Source organism: Myotis daubentonii, chromosome 2 (assembly GCF_963259705.1).
Source record: "Myotis daubentonii chromosome 2, mMyoDau2.1, whole genome shotgun sequence".
In the NCBI taxonomy this organism is placed as follows: Eukaryota; Metazoa; Chordata; class Mammalia; order Chiroptera; family Vespertilionidae; genus Myotis; species Myotis daubentonii.
This window is the reverse complement of record NC_081841.1, coordinates 204,533,147-204,551,045: the sequence shown is the minus strand read 5'-3', so window position 1 is coordinate 204,551,045 and position 17,899 is coordinate 204,533,147. Positions and strand designations below refer to the sequence as shown.

The 17,899-nt window shown below is 37.7% G+C and overlaps 1 protein-coding gene across 3 annotated transcripts in view; it reads left to right on the top strand.

Moving 5' to 3' along the window:
* Positions 1–17,899, top strand: part of WRN (WRN RecQ like helicase) — a 133,868-nt gene that overhangs the window by 32,403 nt on the left and 83,566 nt on the right. For all 3 annotated transcript variants that reach the window (XM_059685471.1, XM_059685472.1, XM_059685473.1), the window contains 7 exons: positions 2,746–2,862; positions 3,833–3,945; positions 7,966–8,111; positions 8,580–8,728; positions 9,435–9,584; positions 11,062–11,131; positions 16,197–16,311. In XM_059685471.1, coding sequence (XP_059541454.1) covers positions 2,770–2,862; positions 3,833–3,945; positions 7,966–8,111; positions 8,580–8,728; positions 9,435–9,584; positions 11,062–11,131; positions 16,197–16,311 — 836 coding nt within the window. In that variant the 5' untranslated portion in view covers positions 2,746–2,769. Of the gene's footprint in view, positions 1–2,745; positions 2,863–3,832; positions 3,946–7,965; positions 8,112–8,579; positions 8,729–9,434; positions 9,585–11,061; positions 11,132–16,196; positions 16,312–17,899 lie in introns of those variants that run through there.

The window sequence follows — 17,899 nt, the reverse complement described above, 5'->3', positions numbered from 1 at the left end:
CGTAGACCCCCATCACCCTCCGATCGCCTGATCGGCCCCTTGCCCAAGCCTGACACCTCTGCCAGAGGTGTCAGGCTTGGACAGGGGACCCCCATCTGCCCCCAATCACTGGCTCTGGCCCCCGCCCAGGCCTGAGGCCTCTGGCCCAGGAATCATGCCTGGGCAGGGGACCCCCATCTCCCTCTGATCGCTTGCTCCACCCCCCGCCCAAGCCTGACGCCTCTGACCCAGGCTTTAGGCCTGGGCAAGGGGACCATCATATCCCCCCAATCCCCAGCTCCGCCCCCAACCCAGGCCTGATTCCTCTGGCCAAGGGGGCTGAAGGTCCCCTGCCCAGGCCTGATGCCTGGGCCAGAGGAGTTGACCCTCATCACCCTCCGATCACCAATCACCACATCGGCCCCTTGACCAGGCCTGAGGCCTCCTGCAGAGGTGTCAGCCCTGGGCAGGGGACCCCCAGCTCCCCGCGGTTGCAAGCTCCACCCCTGCCCAGGCCTAACGCCTCTGGCCTAGGCGTCCAGCCCGGGCAGCAGGGACCCGCAGCTGCAGTGGCCCCGTGATTGTGGGCTTCACTTTAGGCCCAGGCAAGGGACCCCTAGCTCCTGGGACTGCTAGCTTCGACCGTGCCCAGCTCCCATCGCTGGCTCCACCCCTACTTCCTGCTATCACTGGCCAGGGCGGAAAAGGCACCTGCCCCCCAGCTCTTAGCTCCCCCCTGGGTTTCCGATCACTGTCAGTGGCAGGGGGCTTCTTCCTGCTTTCCCTTTTGCCTCCCTGCATTGTGCCTACATATGCAAATTAACCGCCATCTTGTTGGCAGTTAACTGCCAATCATAGTTGGCAGTTAATTTGCATTTGCATATAGCCCTGATTAGCCAATGAAAAGGGTATCGCCGTACGCCAATTACCATTTTTCTCTTTTATTAGTGTAGATTTTAAGATTAAGAACAGACCACATATGCACACACACACAAAACACACACTTGAAGACCAACGTTTGACTTTCCTGTCAAGGGTTTCCATTTGTGGCAAATATAAACTTAAGAATAACCACTAACATTTGTATAATGTTTTGCAGTGAATAAAGCATATACATTTTTACATATTTTATCTTATTACATATAATTCATATGGTAACACTCAAGACTTGAGGTGTCAATTCTGATTTAGTGAATCACAGATTTTACCCCACCCTAAACTTTGCTAATGATTCAAAGAATATAGGCAAGCACCAAGTGCAGATGGAATATTCCTTTTTTCTGGAGGAACCCCAGCGGTTAGACAGATTCCAGAAATGTTCTTTTTTTCTGCATTAGGATATGTTATGATTTTGTAATAGTTTTGAGCAATGTGTGCAAAAAATTGCACAAAGGAAGTTATTTAGGTTTTGGGATCTCCTGTGTTGTTGTTAATCCAAACCCAAGTATATTTTTTCTGTTGATTTTTAGAGTAGGAATGAGGGAGGGAGTGAGTGAGGGATGGAGGGATGGGGAGGGAAGGAGGGAGAGAGGATGAGAGGGAGAGAGAGAGAGGTGAGAGAGAAGCGAGACACATGGATTGGTTGCTTCCCTGACCTACTGTGGTGAGGATTAAACCTGCAACCCAGGTATGTGCCCTTGATTGGGAGTGGAATTTGTGACCCTCACTGCTCTGCCAACATTCTAACTACTGAACACACTGGCCAGGGCTCTTTTTTATTTTCTTAATTACACAGCTTACTTGACTGTCTAGGTAGGTACTCTTTGTTTATTAGGATCCTGGTTGAAGTCCCTTATTTTTTAAATTTATTGATGAGAGAGAGATTGAGATTGATTGATTTGTTATTCCACTTATTTATGCATTCACTGGTTGATTTTTATATATGTCCTGACCTAAAATCTAACTGCAACCTTCGCCTATCAGGATCATATTCTAACAGGCCTGGGCTGGTTGTGGTCTTTTATTCCTTCTTTTCCTTGTAGAGAGTGTGAGTTACTAGCCTGCTATTAACCCTTTCCCTCCCAATGCATGAGAGTGGTGGAGTTTGTTCTATATGGAAAATTTTGCTAAAGTAATCTTTAAAATTTTCCTTCCATAAATTTTTAATATTTTCAGTTTTGGGGTTTATGCTTGGGAAAATGAGCAATTAAAATGGATACTTGTTAGATTGTTTAATTTCTTCAGAGTTTATATTGCTAAATATCAATAAGGATGACAGGCTATCCCTAAATAATACATAGTTGTTTTATTTCAAATTAATCTCATATTTCATCATAAAAAAAGAGAAGAAAAAACCTTAATATAGAAAAACTGTTGTCTCAAAATTCCTTTTCAAGTAGACTTGTGAACAAATACGTTTGCTGAGTTTACTTAGATCTTAAGTCAGTTAATAAGAAAATTAAAGATGTCAAAAAATTCATAGCAATTTATACACCCAGGGATTCTCATTGTTAATGAGATAAAGATTATACTTTGAAAGGATCAAAATCACAGAATAGGATTTTGAAATTGCTAGAACTTTAAGAAGTCAGTTAAACCAGTTAAACCAGCTCACTTATTTTAAAAAGAAGAAATGCCAAACATATAGTTATTAGATCTGGCACATTGAATCTGTTTCTTTTTCTTTTTTTTTTTTTTGATTCGGGCCCAGATGCTATAACTTACTCTACATATGTGTTGTTTGGTTCTTTAGTAATAGCGACAGGCCTCACTCTGAGTTTTCTTCCAAGATTGTATTTATTTATTCACTAAGTAATTGTTTTTCAGATTTTGCAACAAAACCTTTTAAAGATGAATGAAAAACAATTGGAAACTCTACAGCAGCGGAAACTTCCTGAATGGATGTCTATGCAGAATAAGAGGTGTGCTGTAGAAGAAGGAAAGGTATGTAGTTCATCAGTTTTTTCTTCAGATGGGAAATTTATGTAAACTTGACTGTAAAATGAGTCAGTCCTTTTTTAAACTTCAGGTCATTATTTAAGTTAGAGTAGCTATTGTGTAAATGAACAAGAATCTAGTCATTGATTGCGTGAATGGGATTACCTTTCACTTGGGTTTACAAAATGAGAATTCTTACTCTGTACTTTACTTTTTTATCTAGTTTGCATGGTTGACCTAACTAGTTTGTTGCAATTCATATAATTTAGACAGTATTTACTTTGCTGAATTTTTATGATTGAGCAAATTTAGGTCCTCATAGATTTAAGATCCACCAACCAGTCTTTAGCATTTTATTGGCAGCATTATTACATCTTGAATCCTAAATAATAAAATATGCTAAACGTCGACTGTTTGGTCAACTGCTATGATGCACATTGACCACCAGGGGGTAGATGCTCCAACCGGTAGGTTAGCTTCCTATTGTGGTCCAGCCGGTAGGTTAGCTTCCTGCTGGGGTCCAGCCGGTTGGGACTGGGCTAGAGGGCTAGACACACCCTGGAGCCCTCCTACGGTCCCTCCCCAGTCGGCCGGCTCCCATCGGCCTGATTGGGACTGGGCGAGACAGCCTCAATCAGCCCCAATCGCCGGCCAGGCCGAGGGGCCCCACCAGTGCACGAATTCATGCACTGGACCTCTAGTACTAATATAATTACAGAAAAAAAATCAATAAAATAAATGTTTTTATGAAAATGGCATTAGAAGTTTGCAAATACACTTGCTAGAAAAATAACTGTGCAGTGGATGGCTTTATCTTTGTTACATTGTCTTTATGACTTCATTAAGCTATAAAATATTAGTTATTAAAACTTAGAACTATAATTTGAATGTTTCAAGGAGCTTTGTTATTTCAATGAACATTTATTATTTAACGTGAACTTTATTTGCACCTTTTCGTCATTTTGTTTAACTCAAGGCATCTGTTCAGAAGAGTGTTTTTGAAGATGACCTCCCCTACTTGGAATTCACTGGATCCATTGTGTACAGTTATGAACCTAATGATTGTTCTTTCCTGTCAGAAGATATTAGGTAAGAGACTTGAATTTCCTAGTTTCATTGGAATTTGGAAGATTACTAATGTAATATTTGAAGTATACTGAGTTTTGCAGTTAAGGTGTGTTCAATGGATAATTATTTATATATGTAGAATATCACTGATAAGTTTTAATTCTTTTTTAAGTAAAAACTTAAAATTACTGAATTAAATTACTTGTTTGCCTGTTTGTTCATTCATAAGCCTTTGTACTACTTTAGCTAATTATTTTACTTTCAACACTTAAGATAGAACTACTGAATATATTATGTTTATTTTACCAACTTAGGAAAAAAATGCAAGAATTATTCAAATTCCAAGTGCCCCTTTATATTTTAGGAAAACTAGAGGCCCGGTGCACGAAATTCATACACTCTGGGGCAGGGGGAGGAAATCCCTCAGCCTGGCCTGCCCCCTCTCGCAGTCCGGGAGCCCTTGGGGGATGTCTGACTGATGGCTTAGGCCCACTTCCCATGGGCTATGCTTGCCAACCATGAGCCCGGCTTCTGGTTGAGCAGTGTTCCCCTTGTGGGAGTGCATTGACCACCAGGGGGCAGCTCCTGCATTGAGTGTCTGCCCCCTGGTGGTCAGTGCACATTGTAGCGATCAGTCATTCTGCCGTTCAGTCAATTTGCATATTAGCCTTTTATTATATAGTATACCAACATAGTAGTATTGAATAATGGTTGTGATTGGCTCTGTGGAATTTAGTTAACAACTATTACAGCAAATGGTCCTTAAAATAACATTTGAAATGACTGTTAATAGTTTTAAAAATTGTCTTGTTAAAATAAGACTCTGCAATAATTCAGTTTAAAGCTCTTGGAACTATTTTACATGGAGTAGTAGTAGGGAATTGATTCAGGTCTTTTTTGAAGTTGTTATATCTGTTTTGTTTTAAACTATTTTACATTGGGTTAAAAGAAGCAGAGTTAAAGTAAAGTACTTATTAATGGTTTTCTGGTGGTAGGTGTATTCTAGGAATAGCATTCAGGTGTCCTCACTCCCATTACAGTTCCCTTGAACTTTCTGGATCTGTTTATAGTTTTATCAGATTTAAAACTTCAAATGTTTTTTTCTTTTATGCTGTTACTCTTTTTCTCCTTCTGGCACTCCCTATACACACAAGTTAGATAGCTTGGTACTATGTCATTGGTCCTGAGGCTCTCGTTCCTTTCAGTCTTTTTTGTTGTTGTTTTTCTTTCTTTTTCTCTCTGTGTTTCAGTATGTATATAGTCTCTTTTGCCATGACTACAAATTCACTTATTTTGTTCTGTAGTGTCTGACTTGTTATCCCATCCTGCAAATTTTTATTTTTATTTTATTTTTCCCCTGTAGAACTTATATACTTTAAAATATGTTCCATTTTGGCTTTCATCATATTCATGTTTTCTTTTTCTTTTTTTAAAAAAATATATTTTTATTCATTTCAGAGAGGAAGGGAGAGAGAGATAGAAACATCAATGATGAAAGAGAGTCATCAATTGCCCGCCTCCTATACGCCCCACACTGGGCATTGAGCGCGCAATCCAGGTGCTGTGACTAGAAATCAAGCCCTGACTTCTTGGTTCATAGGTGGATGCTCAACCACTGAGCCACACTGGCCAGGCCTCATGTTTTCTTTTAAATCTTTGAACATAGTCTGCATATTTATAATGTCCTTGTCTGTTAATTTCATTATTCTAATTATTTTTTTCTATTAAGTGATTTTTATACTAGTTTATGTGTCACATTTTTCTGTTTATTCTCATGGCTGGGAATTTTTGATTGGACCTTGTGATTTTATCTTGTTGAATGCCAGATTTTATTGTTTTCCTTCAAAGAAAGGAGCTTTGCTCTGATGGGCAGTATCAGCTTTACAATTTGAGGCTTACTTTTAAGCTTTGCCAGGGTAGGTTTTTACAGTAGCTTTTACTTTAGGGAGTAATTTAGCCATCTAATAAGAGCCCTCTGGTGTCTTTGCTGACTGCTCCAGGTGATCAGCAAGAATCCCTTCGCTGACTTTTCTGAACTTGAATGCCTCTTATTTCTATGTAAGCCCTGGGAATTGTTAAGCTTACTTTCACTGATTGTTCTTTGTCCAGCCTCATAGTTTCACTCTGTGCTTGAATGTCCTTACCTGCCTTGTTTCCTCCTCTATAGAACTCCACCCACAACTTCCCCCTGCTTCAACCTCTCTGGCCCTGACCCTGTCTCCCCAACACAGTGCTGTGCTTTGGATCTTCTCCCTTCTTGCTGTCTGGAAAGTGTTCCAGGCAGACAGCTGGGGTGGCAGTAGGGCACACCCTTTATTTCCCTTCTCTCAGAGAGCACAGTCCTGTATTGCCTATTGACAAGTGTCTGAAAACTATTGTTTATATGTTTTGTCCAATTTATTTATTTACTAGAGGCCTGATGCACGAAATTTGTGCAAGAGTAGGCCTTCCTTCCCTCGGCTGTTGGCACTGGCTTCCCCTGGTACCTGGGATCCAGGCTCCCCTCCGGCCGCTGGCAGGCACCTGGGACCCAGGCTCCCCTCCAGCTGCTGGCAGGCATCCGGGACCTGGGCTTCCCTCGCAGCCCCAGCTAGTCTGGAAGGACATCCGGTCTAATTAGCATATGATGCTTTTATTATTATAGATTTATTTTGAAATTATTCACTTCAGAAATAGGAAGGGAGAGGGAGACAAAGATAGAAATATTAATGGTGAGAGAAAATCATTGATCTGCTGTCTCCTGCACACCCTGCCTGGGGATTGAGCCCCCAACCCGGGCATGTGTCCTGACTGGGAATTGAACCATGACCTCCTGGTTCATAGGTTGATGCTCAACCATGGAGCCATACTGACTGGGCTATTTTGTCCAATTTTTTATTTGTTCAGGGAAGAAAGGTATGTCTGATCACTGTTATTCCATCTTGACCCAAAGCAGAAATTGCATTGAAATTTGTTTTTAAAATACATTTCTAATTTTTAAAAATTGTGAAACAGACAAATGTAAACAGTAATAGATAATAAATAATATAAGCATTACTTATATATATCCCACCTAGCTTCATCAAATCTTAATATTCATTTTCTCCAAATCTTTATTAAGAAATGAAATGAAATATTGCTGAAGCCCCCTCTATGCCCTTTCTGATTCTCCCCTCCACAGCCCACTGAGATAACTTCAGTCATGAGGTCAATGTTTAGCATTCCCTCACGTTTTCTATAATATTCATAATCTTATGCTTCAAAATATCATATAGTTTTTGCCTATTTCAAAACTTTAAAAAATGCTCTCACTTTATAGGTATATTTTGGCCATTTGTCTTTTTCACTCAACATTTTATGTTTTTAAGATTTTTTTGGTGTATATAGTTCTATTTTAACCTTTATTTACTATTTTATTATTTCATTATGCCACAATTTTTCCATTCTTTTCCTGATGGAAATGTAGTTTGTTTCCATTTTTGTCAGTAGTAACAGTATGGTAATGAACATCCTTAGACATTTCTGTCTGGTGGTGCACATAGAGTTTCATATATTTATGAGAAAAACTTGCCAGGCGTTAGTGTTTATACATCTTTAGCTAGAGATTGTCAAAGCTTTTGCCAAGAGGATGTTAGAAGTTAAACCTTCACCAGTATATGAGTGATCCCACGGGTAGATATCCTTCTTAGCACTTGATGTTGTGCGGCTTTAACTTTTGCTGGTCAGATAGCTGTGATATTGTATAGATTTAATTTGCATTGCTATGATTTCTAGTCAGGTTTCATGTCTTCACGGGCTTATTTGGTTTTATTGGCCATTTGGACTTCCTTTTGGGAATTGACTGTTCATGTCTTTCTCCTTTTTTTCACTGGATTATTTGTGTGTGTTCTTTGTGTAACTTTTCAAGGACTTGTGTATATTTTCTGGCTATTCACTAGCAGTTGTATTTACCACAGGTATCTTCTACCAACTGTGGCTTGTCTTTTAACTTGTTGAATGCCATCTTTAGTTATGCGGAAGTTGACATTTAATATAACTAATTTGCACTATTTTCCCCTGTAGCATGAGTCTGTCTGATGGAGATGTGGTAGGATTCGACATGGAATGGCCACCAGTATACAGTAAAGGGAAACTGAGCAGAGTTGCACTAATTCAGCTGTGTGTGTCAGAGAGCAAATGTTACTTGTTTCATATTTCCTCTATGTCAGGTTGGTATCCCTTCTCTTTGTTTCATTTTTTATGTTGTAGATAATTATATTATGCTAACTTTTTCCCTATAAAATTAAGTTCTTGAATTAGCTGGCACTTCTTTCATTACCTTATGTTTATTTAAGTATTTATGTTCCACCTGATTCACTCAGATCCCTGTTTAATTTTCACATCTCTTTCAGACATTGATATTATTCCTGCTTAGAGGGTAAAGAACTGGAGTTTAGAGGGGCAAAGAACCAGAAATATACCATTAGTGTTAGCAGAGGTAGCATTCAAAGTAGTTGTTTTTCTTGTCATCAATCAGGGCTTTTTGCTTTAGGTAAAAAAGGAAATACTCAAGGTGAATGTATTTCTGAATTTTGACTTAACATGAACGTAAATACAAGTATAAAAATATGTCAGAAGTAGAAAATAAATCCATCGTACCTGATAGAGCCTATGAAAATGATAATAAAATGTTACAGTTTTTCCTCAGGGATTAAAAATGTTGCTTGAAAATGAAGCAATTAAAAAGGTTGGTGTTGGAATTGAAGGAGATCAGTGGAAACTTCTACGCGACTTTGACATCAAATTGAAGAGTTTTGTGGAGCTAACAGATGTTGCCAATGAAAAGGTAGTGATAATATATTATTTTCACAAACAAGATAAATTTGTGTTTCACAGAATGTCCCTTCAATCTGAATGTTAGACTTTTAAAAAAAATAATTTAAGCTGTATGGTTTTGTAATAAAGAAGTCCCAAATGAGTGTTTCATAATGAGAGCCTTCAGTTCTAATCTATTGCCCTTAGTAAATAGTTTCTTTAAGTAAGTACCTCCCCCATATTAGTACTGTTTCACATATTTTCAAATTTAAATAATTGTATTTTAAGTTTATTTTGTTAATCCATTTATATCAATACCCAATACCTTTTTTTTTTTTAAAGGAAGAGGCTAATGCAGCTCTTGTGGTAGGATGCTCTTACCATCAATAGAACTTTGACCATCAATTCCATCACCCATATTTCACATATTTTATTAATGTAGTCATTAGGTTAAATTCTCATATTTAGCCAAGTATGGCTGGGAAGTAGAAAGCGTACCAATCTATTCAGTTCTTTTCCATGAACAATACTTTTATAGTCTAAGAATTTTAACTATAGTGGGGAATTAAATTCTTATAATGTAGGCTGCAAATGAAATTTTTAATGACAAAATTAAAGACTATATTTTGGTATAATATTTCCAACTTTATATATAGCATGGTTATTTGGTAGTATTTAGGAATATATGAAAATAGAAGGGAGTAATTTTTGCTATGTTGGTTGTTCATTATTTCTAGCTAAGAAGTACGGAGACCTGGAGCCTCAATGGTTTGGTTAAACACCTCTTCGGTAAACAGCTTCTTAAAGACAAGTCTATCCGCTGTAGCAATTGGAAAAATTATCCTCTCACTGAGGTCCAGAAACTGTATGCAGCTACTGATGCTTATGTACGTACCAAAGATTTTTAGACTATGATGTATATTTTAAACCTAACATAATTTACTTTAGAAAAAATTTATTGTGGTAGTGGCACAAACTCAACTAAGATATTTTAAATCAGTTTGGCATTAAAAATGTTAGGAAAGCATTTAGTGAAGCTGTTAAGTCTCAATATTAATTAACAAGTACCAATCAGCAGATTGTTCAATGCTAGTTATTTTTATTGTCATGAAGCCAAAATAATGTCCAATCTGTATGTAAAAAATGTGAGTTCTCTGAAAACATGAAAGGTGGCCGAAACCGGTTTGGCTCAGTGAATAGAGCGTCAGCCTGCGGACTGAAGGGTCCGAGGTTCGATTCCGGTCAAGGGCATGTACCTGGGTTGCGGGCACATCCCTAGTAGGAGATGTGCAGGAGGCAGCTGATCGATGTTTCTCTCTCATCGATGTTTCTAACTATCTCTCTCCCTTCCTTTCTGTAAAAAATCAATAAAATATATTTAAAAAAAAACAAACAAACATGAAAGGTGAATAAGCTGAGACTGAGTACACACAAATGGTATTGATGATATGTTTGATTTATAAGCATCTTCAGAATAAAAATAATTACAAGACAGTTTTTATATGGAAGCTGGCCTTATTTCATATATCTATATTTAAAACGTGGTAAAATTTAGAAAAATTGCCTCCAGATTTAGTTTTCACTGCTGTTAGTCAGATGCATTTTCATATTTATATATTTGTACATAGTGAAATCTGGGCTTATCTTTATATATAGCACTATCAGTATTTTTTTTTTTTCAAGCAGCATATTTTATGTTCCAGTGAATTTCTTTTTCCCTAATTTATACTTCCACTTGTACATGAATATCGTCTTTCCCCCTTTTTTGGGGGGGCGGGTGGTGGTGTCTATTTTTTAGGAATAGAAGCTCCTTTTATTTATAAACAAAAAAAAGTCAGTTTTGTTGGAAAATAGGTTGGTAATTGTCCTTTATGTTCTGTTAAAAAAAAAATCATAAAACTTGTTGAGAGCTAGCTCAAATTCTGTAGCATTTTTACTTATGGAAAATCAGTGTGACTTGATTGTATCAACAGTAGCCAGAAGGAGGATTGTTTTATACACCTATTAACACTCTCAGCTGATTTAATGAAATAGGCGTAATGGGTATCTGTAGTCAAAACATACTTCCCTTGAGTGTATTTTATTAAATTCCATTCCTGAGTTATTTGGTTGGATACCTGCTTGTGATATTAGATGTTAAAACATGAGAACTTAAACATTTATTTTAAAGCATAGGCTGCTTACTTTCTCCATTCTCATAATTGTTGTGGTGAATAAATGAAGATATTTATATCTCTGCATAACATAATGGGTTGAATTTAGCTTTTTGGGTGCTTTGGGAATCATTGTTTTGGATTTTTTAAAGATGGGTCATAATTTTGGGGATTGTTAGTATGCTCTTTTCATTTTTCTGTTTTCCCATAGGCTGGTTTCATCATTTATCAAAAATTACAAATTTTGGGTGATTCTGTGCAATTGTCTTCCATAAATAAAGGTATGTTATCTAAAAATAAAAAATTTGACTTTTCTCTTTTGTGAGGTTTAGCTCAAAAATGACAAAATTCACACCTGTGCAAAGTATTTCGTATTGTTACAACTTCTTGAATACTGAGCAGTTTTGACATTAGTTTAACAACTATTTGGCCAAGGCTTAGGGTTTCCGGCATGTTACTGTGGCAAAGCAGGACTTTCTGCTTTCTCTCCATAGCATTGCTGCTTATTAGGCTTCTGTAGTTGGGGTTTTGTAGCTTCACTATGTGGGGATACAGGAGTGTGAATCTGTTTCCTGAGAGGATAACCTCTCGTTTTGTGGGAGGTAAAGATGAATAAAAAAGGTAGTTGCAGTGTGGGTAGATGAGTTCTTTGATGTGGGAAAACAAGGTGCTATGGTTAGCACATGGGAGAGGCATCCCGTGCATATTTGGAGGTATTAGAGAATATTTCTGGATAAAGTGATATTTAAGGCAAGACCTATGAGCACGAGTTAGCTAGCTGAAAAGCAGAGGAAAAGTGTTATAGGCACAGGAGGTAACAGGTGCAAAGTTTCAGAGGTAAAGAGAAATCATGGTATCTATGGGCAATTGAAAGTAGTGCAGTGTGATGAGCTATTGAATATGACAGGGTAAGGAATGAAGCAGAGGCAGAAAAAGAAAAGCCCATAAGTCATGTTAAGGAGTTTACATTTCCTCCTAAGAGTTATGGAGGGTTTTAAACCACAGAGTGACATGAATTACATTAAATAATAACTTGGGCTGTAGAGCAGAAAATGGATTGTAGGAGGCAGGGGTCCCAGTGTGAAGAAGACCTATTAGGAGGCTGTGCCAGTAATCCGAGTGAGAGGTGATGGTGACCTGACTTGGTTGCTTGGATTGATTCAGAGTAAATTCAGTAGAGCAGTAGACTCAACAGAATTTGATGTTGAAGATGAGAGCCATGTGTCAAGGATCACTTCTGTGTTGTTGGCATGAGCAACAGGGATGAAGAGCATTGAAGAGTTGAAGCAATATTTGGGGATGAGGTGTCATACAGTTGATATTATGTATATTAAATGAAGGAAGCCTGTGTTATAGCGAAGTAGAGGTAGCCAATAGACACTTAGATATACAGCCTGTAACTTGGAAGACAGTTTGAGTTAAAAATTAAGAATTGGGAGTTGGAGATAAAGAATTGGGTCTAAGCCATTGATGGCGAACCTATGACACCTCTGACACGCGAACTCATTTTTTTGGTTGATTTTTCTCTGTTAAATGGCATTTAATTATATAAAATAAGTATCAAAAATATACATCTTTGTTTTACTATGGTTGCAAATATCAAAAAATTTTTATATGTGACACGGCACCAGAGTTAAGTTAGGATTTTTCAAAATGCTGACACGCTGAGCTCAAAAGGTTCGCCATCACTGGTCTGAGCCCTAGCCAGTTTGGCTCAGAAGATAGAGCATCGACCTGCGGACTAAAGGGTCCCAGGTTCGATTCTGACCAAGGGCACATGCCCAGATTGCTTGATTCCCTCAAGTAGGGGGCATGAAGGAGGCAGCCAACCAATGATTCTCTCTCATCATTGATGTTTCTATCTGTATCTCTCTCCCTTCCTCTTTGAGGAACTCTTAGTATTTAATATTCGCATGGAGGAGGGGACAAGAGAGGAGTAGCCATAAGAATAGAAGGAAATTAGGAGGTGTGGTGTGCAGAAGGCGAAGTGCAGAACATGTTTTTAGTAGGAGGATGTTATCAACTGTTTTAAATTCTGCTGAAAGTTTGAGAAACTGGGGACTTAATAATTAGATTTGGCAACATGGCAATTTTTTGTAACCTTTTACTACAGCAGCTTTGGTGTACTGGGTGACAAAAGAGTATTTCAATGAGAAAGTGGTCCTTTAGGGCATTTGCCATTAAGACAGAAAGGGGTCCACAGGCTTTGCTACATGAAGGTGCGATAACCTTAGTGGAGTAGTGGAATGGTGTGTGTGGAAATCATATTAACATGAACAGAGGACTAAGTTAGATCTAAGGAATGTGAGAAACAGGTGTAAACAACTTTATTTTAGAAGCTTGGTTTGGAAAGGGAATATTTGTTTCTGTAACATATTTGTTGGATGTTTATTATGGCTCAGGCACTGTTTCGGTTGCAGGGGAAATTCACTAAAGGAAACAGACCAAGTGCCTTCACTTCATTTGACGGAAGTGGGAGGGAAGGAGCCACATGGATATTTGAGGGTAGGAGATAGCAGGCATAGAGGGAAGAAAGAGCAAAGCCTCTCAGGGTGATAGCTTGCCTTGTGTGAGGAATAGTGAGTATAACTGAAGTGAAATGAGTAAGGGTGAGAGTAGCAGGAAATGAAGCTAGAAAAGTAGCTTGAGCCAGATAGATCATTTAGGGCCTTAGGCTATGAATCTGACTTCATATTTTATTAATTAAAATAAATACAGTGATAAGTGATGGGAACACCCTTACAGGATTTGGAGCAGGAGAATGACATGATTAAAATTTTATTTTAAAAGGATTTTTTCTGGCTGCTATAAGAGGGCAAATGTTTAGGCAGGGAAGTCAGTCAGGAGGCTATTGTAATAGTCTAGGCAAGAGACAATAATTGTATGGATTAGGCTGTTAGCAATAGAGATGAGAAATGGTAGATTCCATATATATTTTGAAGATTTATATTGTGAAGGATTTGCTGATGAATTCTGTATAAGGGGTGAGATGTCTAGACCAGGAGAACAATCAAGATACTTTGGTTGGATTAACTGAGTGAATGGAAGGGAAGGATCAGTTAGTTGAAAGATTATGGGGAGGAGCACGTTTTGGTGAGAAAAAAAATCTAGATTTACATTTTGGACAGGCTAAATTTTAATGCTTTTTGATGTCTAAGAAGATATCTTAGTTGGAAATGTGATTCCATAGTTAGGGGAAAGGTTGACTTTGGAGATGTAACCTTGAGAATCATACAGATGGTAGATAAACAGTGAAACTGGGTGAGATAAAATAGGGAGTGAGTGGAGTAAAGAATAGAAGAGGCCCAGGTATTGACAGCAAGGGCAGAAAAGAGGACTCTATCCAGGAGGAAGAGAATGCAGCAAAGAGGACTGAGAAGACTGGTAATAATGGAGCAAGTGTAGGAGGTGTGTTCAGACGCCAAGTGAAGAAAAATGGTTTAAGTAGGAGGAAGTTACCAGCTGTTTGAAATACCTTGGAGAGTTTGAGTGAGATGAGGAACCAGAATTAAGTATTAGATTTGACAGTGGGAGGCCATTGGTGACCTTTCCAAAAGCAACTTTGCTGGTGGGGGTGAAAGTCACTTAGAGTCAGTTTAGTAGAAAATGGGAGGAGAAAATGTCAGACAGTGGGTATGGAGGACTCTTTCAAGAAATTTTGCTGTAGATGGGAGTAGTGATTCTATACAGACTAACTGGCAGATTGGGGGTGGGAAGATGAGATAGTTCTCTTCTTGTTTCTATTTTTTTAGTGAAGTAAGAGGTGAGTTGTTCCCTGAATAAAAGGAGGGACAAGCTGATATTAGAGGCTGGAGGAAAAAAAGAAGTATGAAATAGTCATCTTGAGAGTGGGAAGTGGGAAATGTAGAATGATTAACAATCATTACTGAAAGTGGGAGGTCTGTGTCATGAATTTAAAACCAAGTGAGGTGAATCATCATAGTTTGTTTTATTTGTGAGTCATCATAGTTGTGTTTTATTTTCATCTATATTCAACTACTTGGGTCCAGACATCAAGTAGGTAAAAAAGCTGGGTTTCAGTAGAGTAGGGGGTTGATCCAGGTAAGTACCAATGGAGGGATGAAGGAGCAAAAGAGCTGAGTCCATACAAGTGAATGATTAATATGGGTAAGCAAGGAAAGTGAGACATGGTGAAGAGTGCCGTGGGAAGGATAATGGGTAAGGAAAAGGTAGAGTCAATGGATTTGGTTCTGAAACTGTGAGAGAACTGTTGTATGGGAAAAGCATCTTTGAAAGAAAGAGAGCATTTTGGTCTTCAGAGGTTGGAATGCTTACAATTAAAGTTTGGAAATGGTGACTTCATTGGAAGTTATAAGGTCACTAGAGGTCCGATGCATGAAATTCATGCAAGGGTAGGCTTTCCTTCCCCCGGCTGCGGGCACCGGCTTCCCTCTGGCACCCGGGACCCGGGCTTCCCTCATAGCCCCTGCTTAGTCTGGAAGGTCGGCTGGAAGGATGTCTGGTCTAATTAGCATATTACGCTTTTATTATTATAGATGACTGTGGGAATGGGTGGCTGAGGTCAGTTGAGGAAAAGATAGTTGGAAATGGAGGGATTAGGGAACTGAAAATGCTATACTTTTAGGTGGAGCATCTCTGTGAATGTTGAAATTACTAGGAATTATCACAGGAGCAGCAGCGAAGGGAAAGACAGTGAGCCAGGTGCTAAAAATCTTCCATGAATGAGAGGATGTGATTTTGAGATCATAAGACAACTTCAGCAATTAGTAATAACGATGTTAAATGCCTCCGAAGAGCTAGACTTTTTGAAGGACAAGAGAATTGGTAATGAAGAGTAAGAAATTCTAAGCTGGGGAATAGTTTGGGAAATGAGAGCAGATTTTGTGGTGTAAATGGAGAATATGTGCCAGACAGAATGAAGTTGAATGTTTGGAAGATGATCAGTGGTTAGAAAAGCTTGCATTTTATTTTGTTGATGACTGATGAGGGCAGTAAGGAATGGCTGTTGGGTAAGGCTTTGTTTTACCAAATTATATTTAATAAGCAGCCCATAAGGTATTATATTAATTTCTGATTTTAAAATAGTGCAGATGGGTTCAGATTCTCATTTCTGTCTTTCCTTTCTGCCCTGGTTGATAATCACTGGGTTGTAATATATATGAATGCAGATCATATTGAATTTATTCTAGAATTTAAAGAGTAAAATTTGAAAGGGAAGTAAAGTGATTTAGAGACAGGATAAGGAGGTCTTTTGTTGCCATTTATTTAAAGAAAGAAAATGAAAATGTAAGCCCTAATACTGTTTAAATAAATGACTAAATAAATATATCTGGCTTGCAAATTGATATTGACTCTTTTTTCCAGAGGAAGAAATACTACCTAGTGATGTGAAGAAACAATTGACTTCAATCTCTGAGGAGATGATGGATCTGGCTAAGCATCTTCCTGACACTTTTAGGAAATTGGAAAATCCACAGAGGTTAAATATCATTTTTTAAAATCAATTCTGTTAGTTCTTATTGCATATAAAGAATTACTATTCATTAAGGTAGACTTATATAAGTTTGCTCGAATACAGGTACACAGATCACTGTATAAATTTGAGAACTATCTTTCCAGTTTTAAATTATGCATCAAAAAGTTAAGGGTTTTTCTGTCTGCTTTGTAGGATATCTTAGGCAGCAAAGCAAAATAAAATGAATAAGTCCATGTGAAGGAAAATATTTATTATCCAAAGTTGTCTTTGTGTTTTGGGGCATCTTTCATTTCATTACAGTTTGCTCACTTGAAATCTATAAATAAAAGCAACTCATATTCCTACTAGCTTCATTATTCTGGTTATTATCTCATTATTACATAAGAATTCTACCCAATCAGTAGACTATTAGAGTAAGAGACATTCAGATTTAAAAGATCACTTTATAGCTAATGAAATAGATAACTTGAAATATTTGGATTAATAGACATAGGACATAGGACTGATTGGTGCTGGTAGCTAACTCCTTTTGGAACCAGGCCTTGACCTAGTCTTAATTGCTGAATGGCTTCCTTGTTAAAAGGAAGATTGCTCTGGAACAGTGAATGATTTACAATGTGGCAATATAATTTTGAGGCAGAAATACTTTGTAGAAATATGAAGCAGTTAGTTAAAATAGAATTCTGACTGACAAATGAATGTTAATGTATTCTCTGCTGGATGAGATTTGTGATATTTTGATAGAGAGATTTCAAATATGATATATAAATTCAGCTCTTTTTCAAAGTCATTTTTCCTGTTAGCAATTTGTTTTAGTAGTTTTTATGTAACTTTGAGATTTTGGGAAAGATATACCTCTCATTTTTCCCCTCCATGATGTTTATGTACATTTCTGATTTTTTTCCAGCAATTAAAATATCTTTGAATGCTTTGTTTTGTAATGCCAAAGATATATAGGTTCCCTTAAAACTTGAGAATGGAAAATACTAGGTTCATTTTTAGTAAAGATACATCTTGTAAAGTTTTATTGTCAAAACAAGAACTAGATAAATCTCTGATTTCAGGTTCTTTGTAATAAGTCTACAGTAATGCCTCATTTATCTAGATTATACCTCAGAACCAGAAGGGAACAAAAAAGGGCCTTAAACAGCCAAAATACATGCCATAAACATGAATTCAAGCTCATTTAACTGTATTTCCAGTGGAGTACTGTACATGAGGCCACAGTCAGAGCATATTTGCTTTCTGTTGATAGATACATTTTGACAAGCTTGGATATCCAGTTAAAATAAAGACCAGGTATGGATAAGGAATGATATGTACATGACAACAGCTGGAAGTTATAGTTAATTAGCTCCGAAGTGGAGGGCAAAACTATAAAAATTTAAGGACTCTTAAAATAGAGCAGTTTGAAGTTTGTTAACAAGGGAATAGCTTTATGCTGCAGTGGACCTGGGAAAGTATTGGATTGTACAGTACTACTTAGTCATTGATTTAAATTCAGTACGTATTTGTGGTATTGCCTTTATGTACTTGACATTCTGCTGGGTGCTGAGGTTGTCTGTAGGTTACTAAAATACATAATAATACT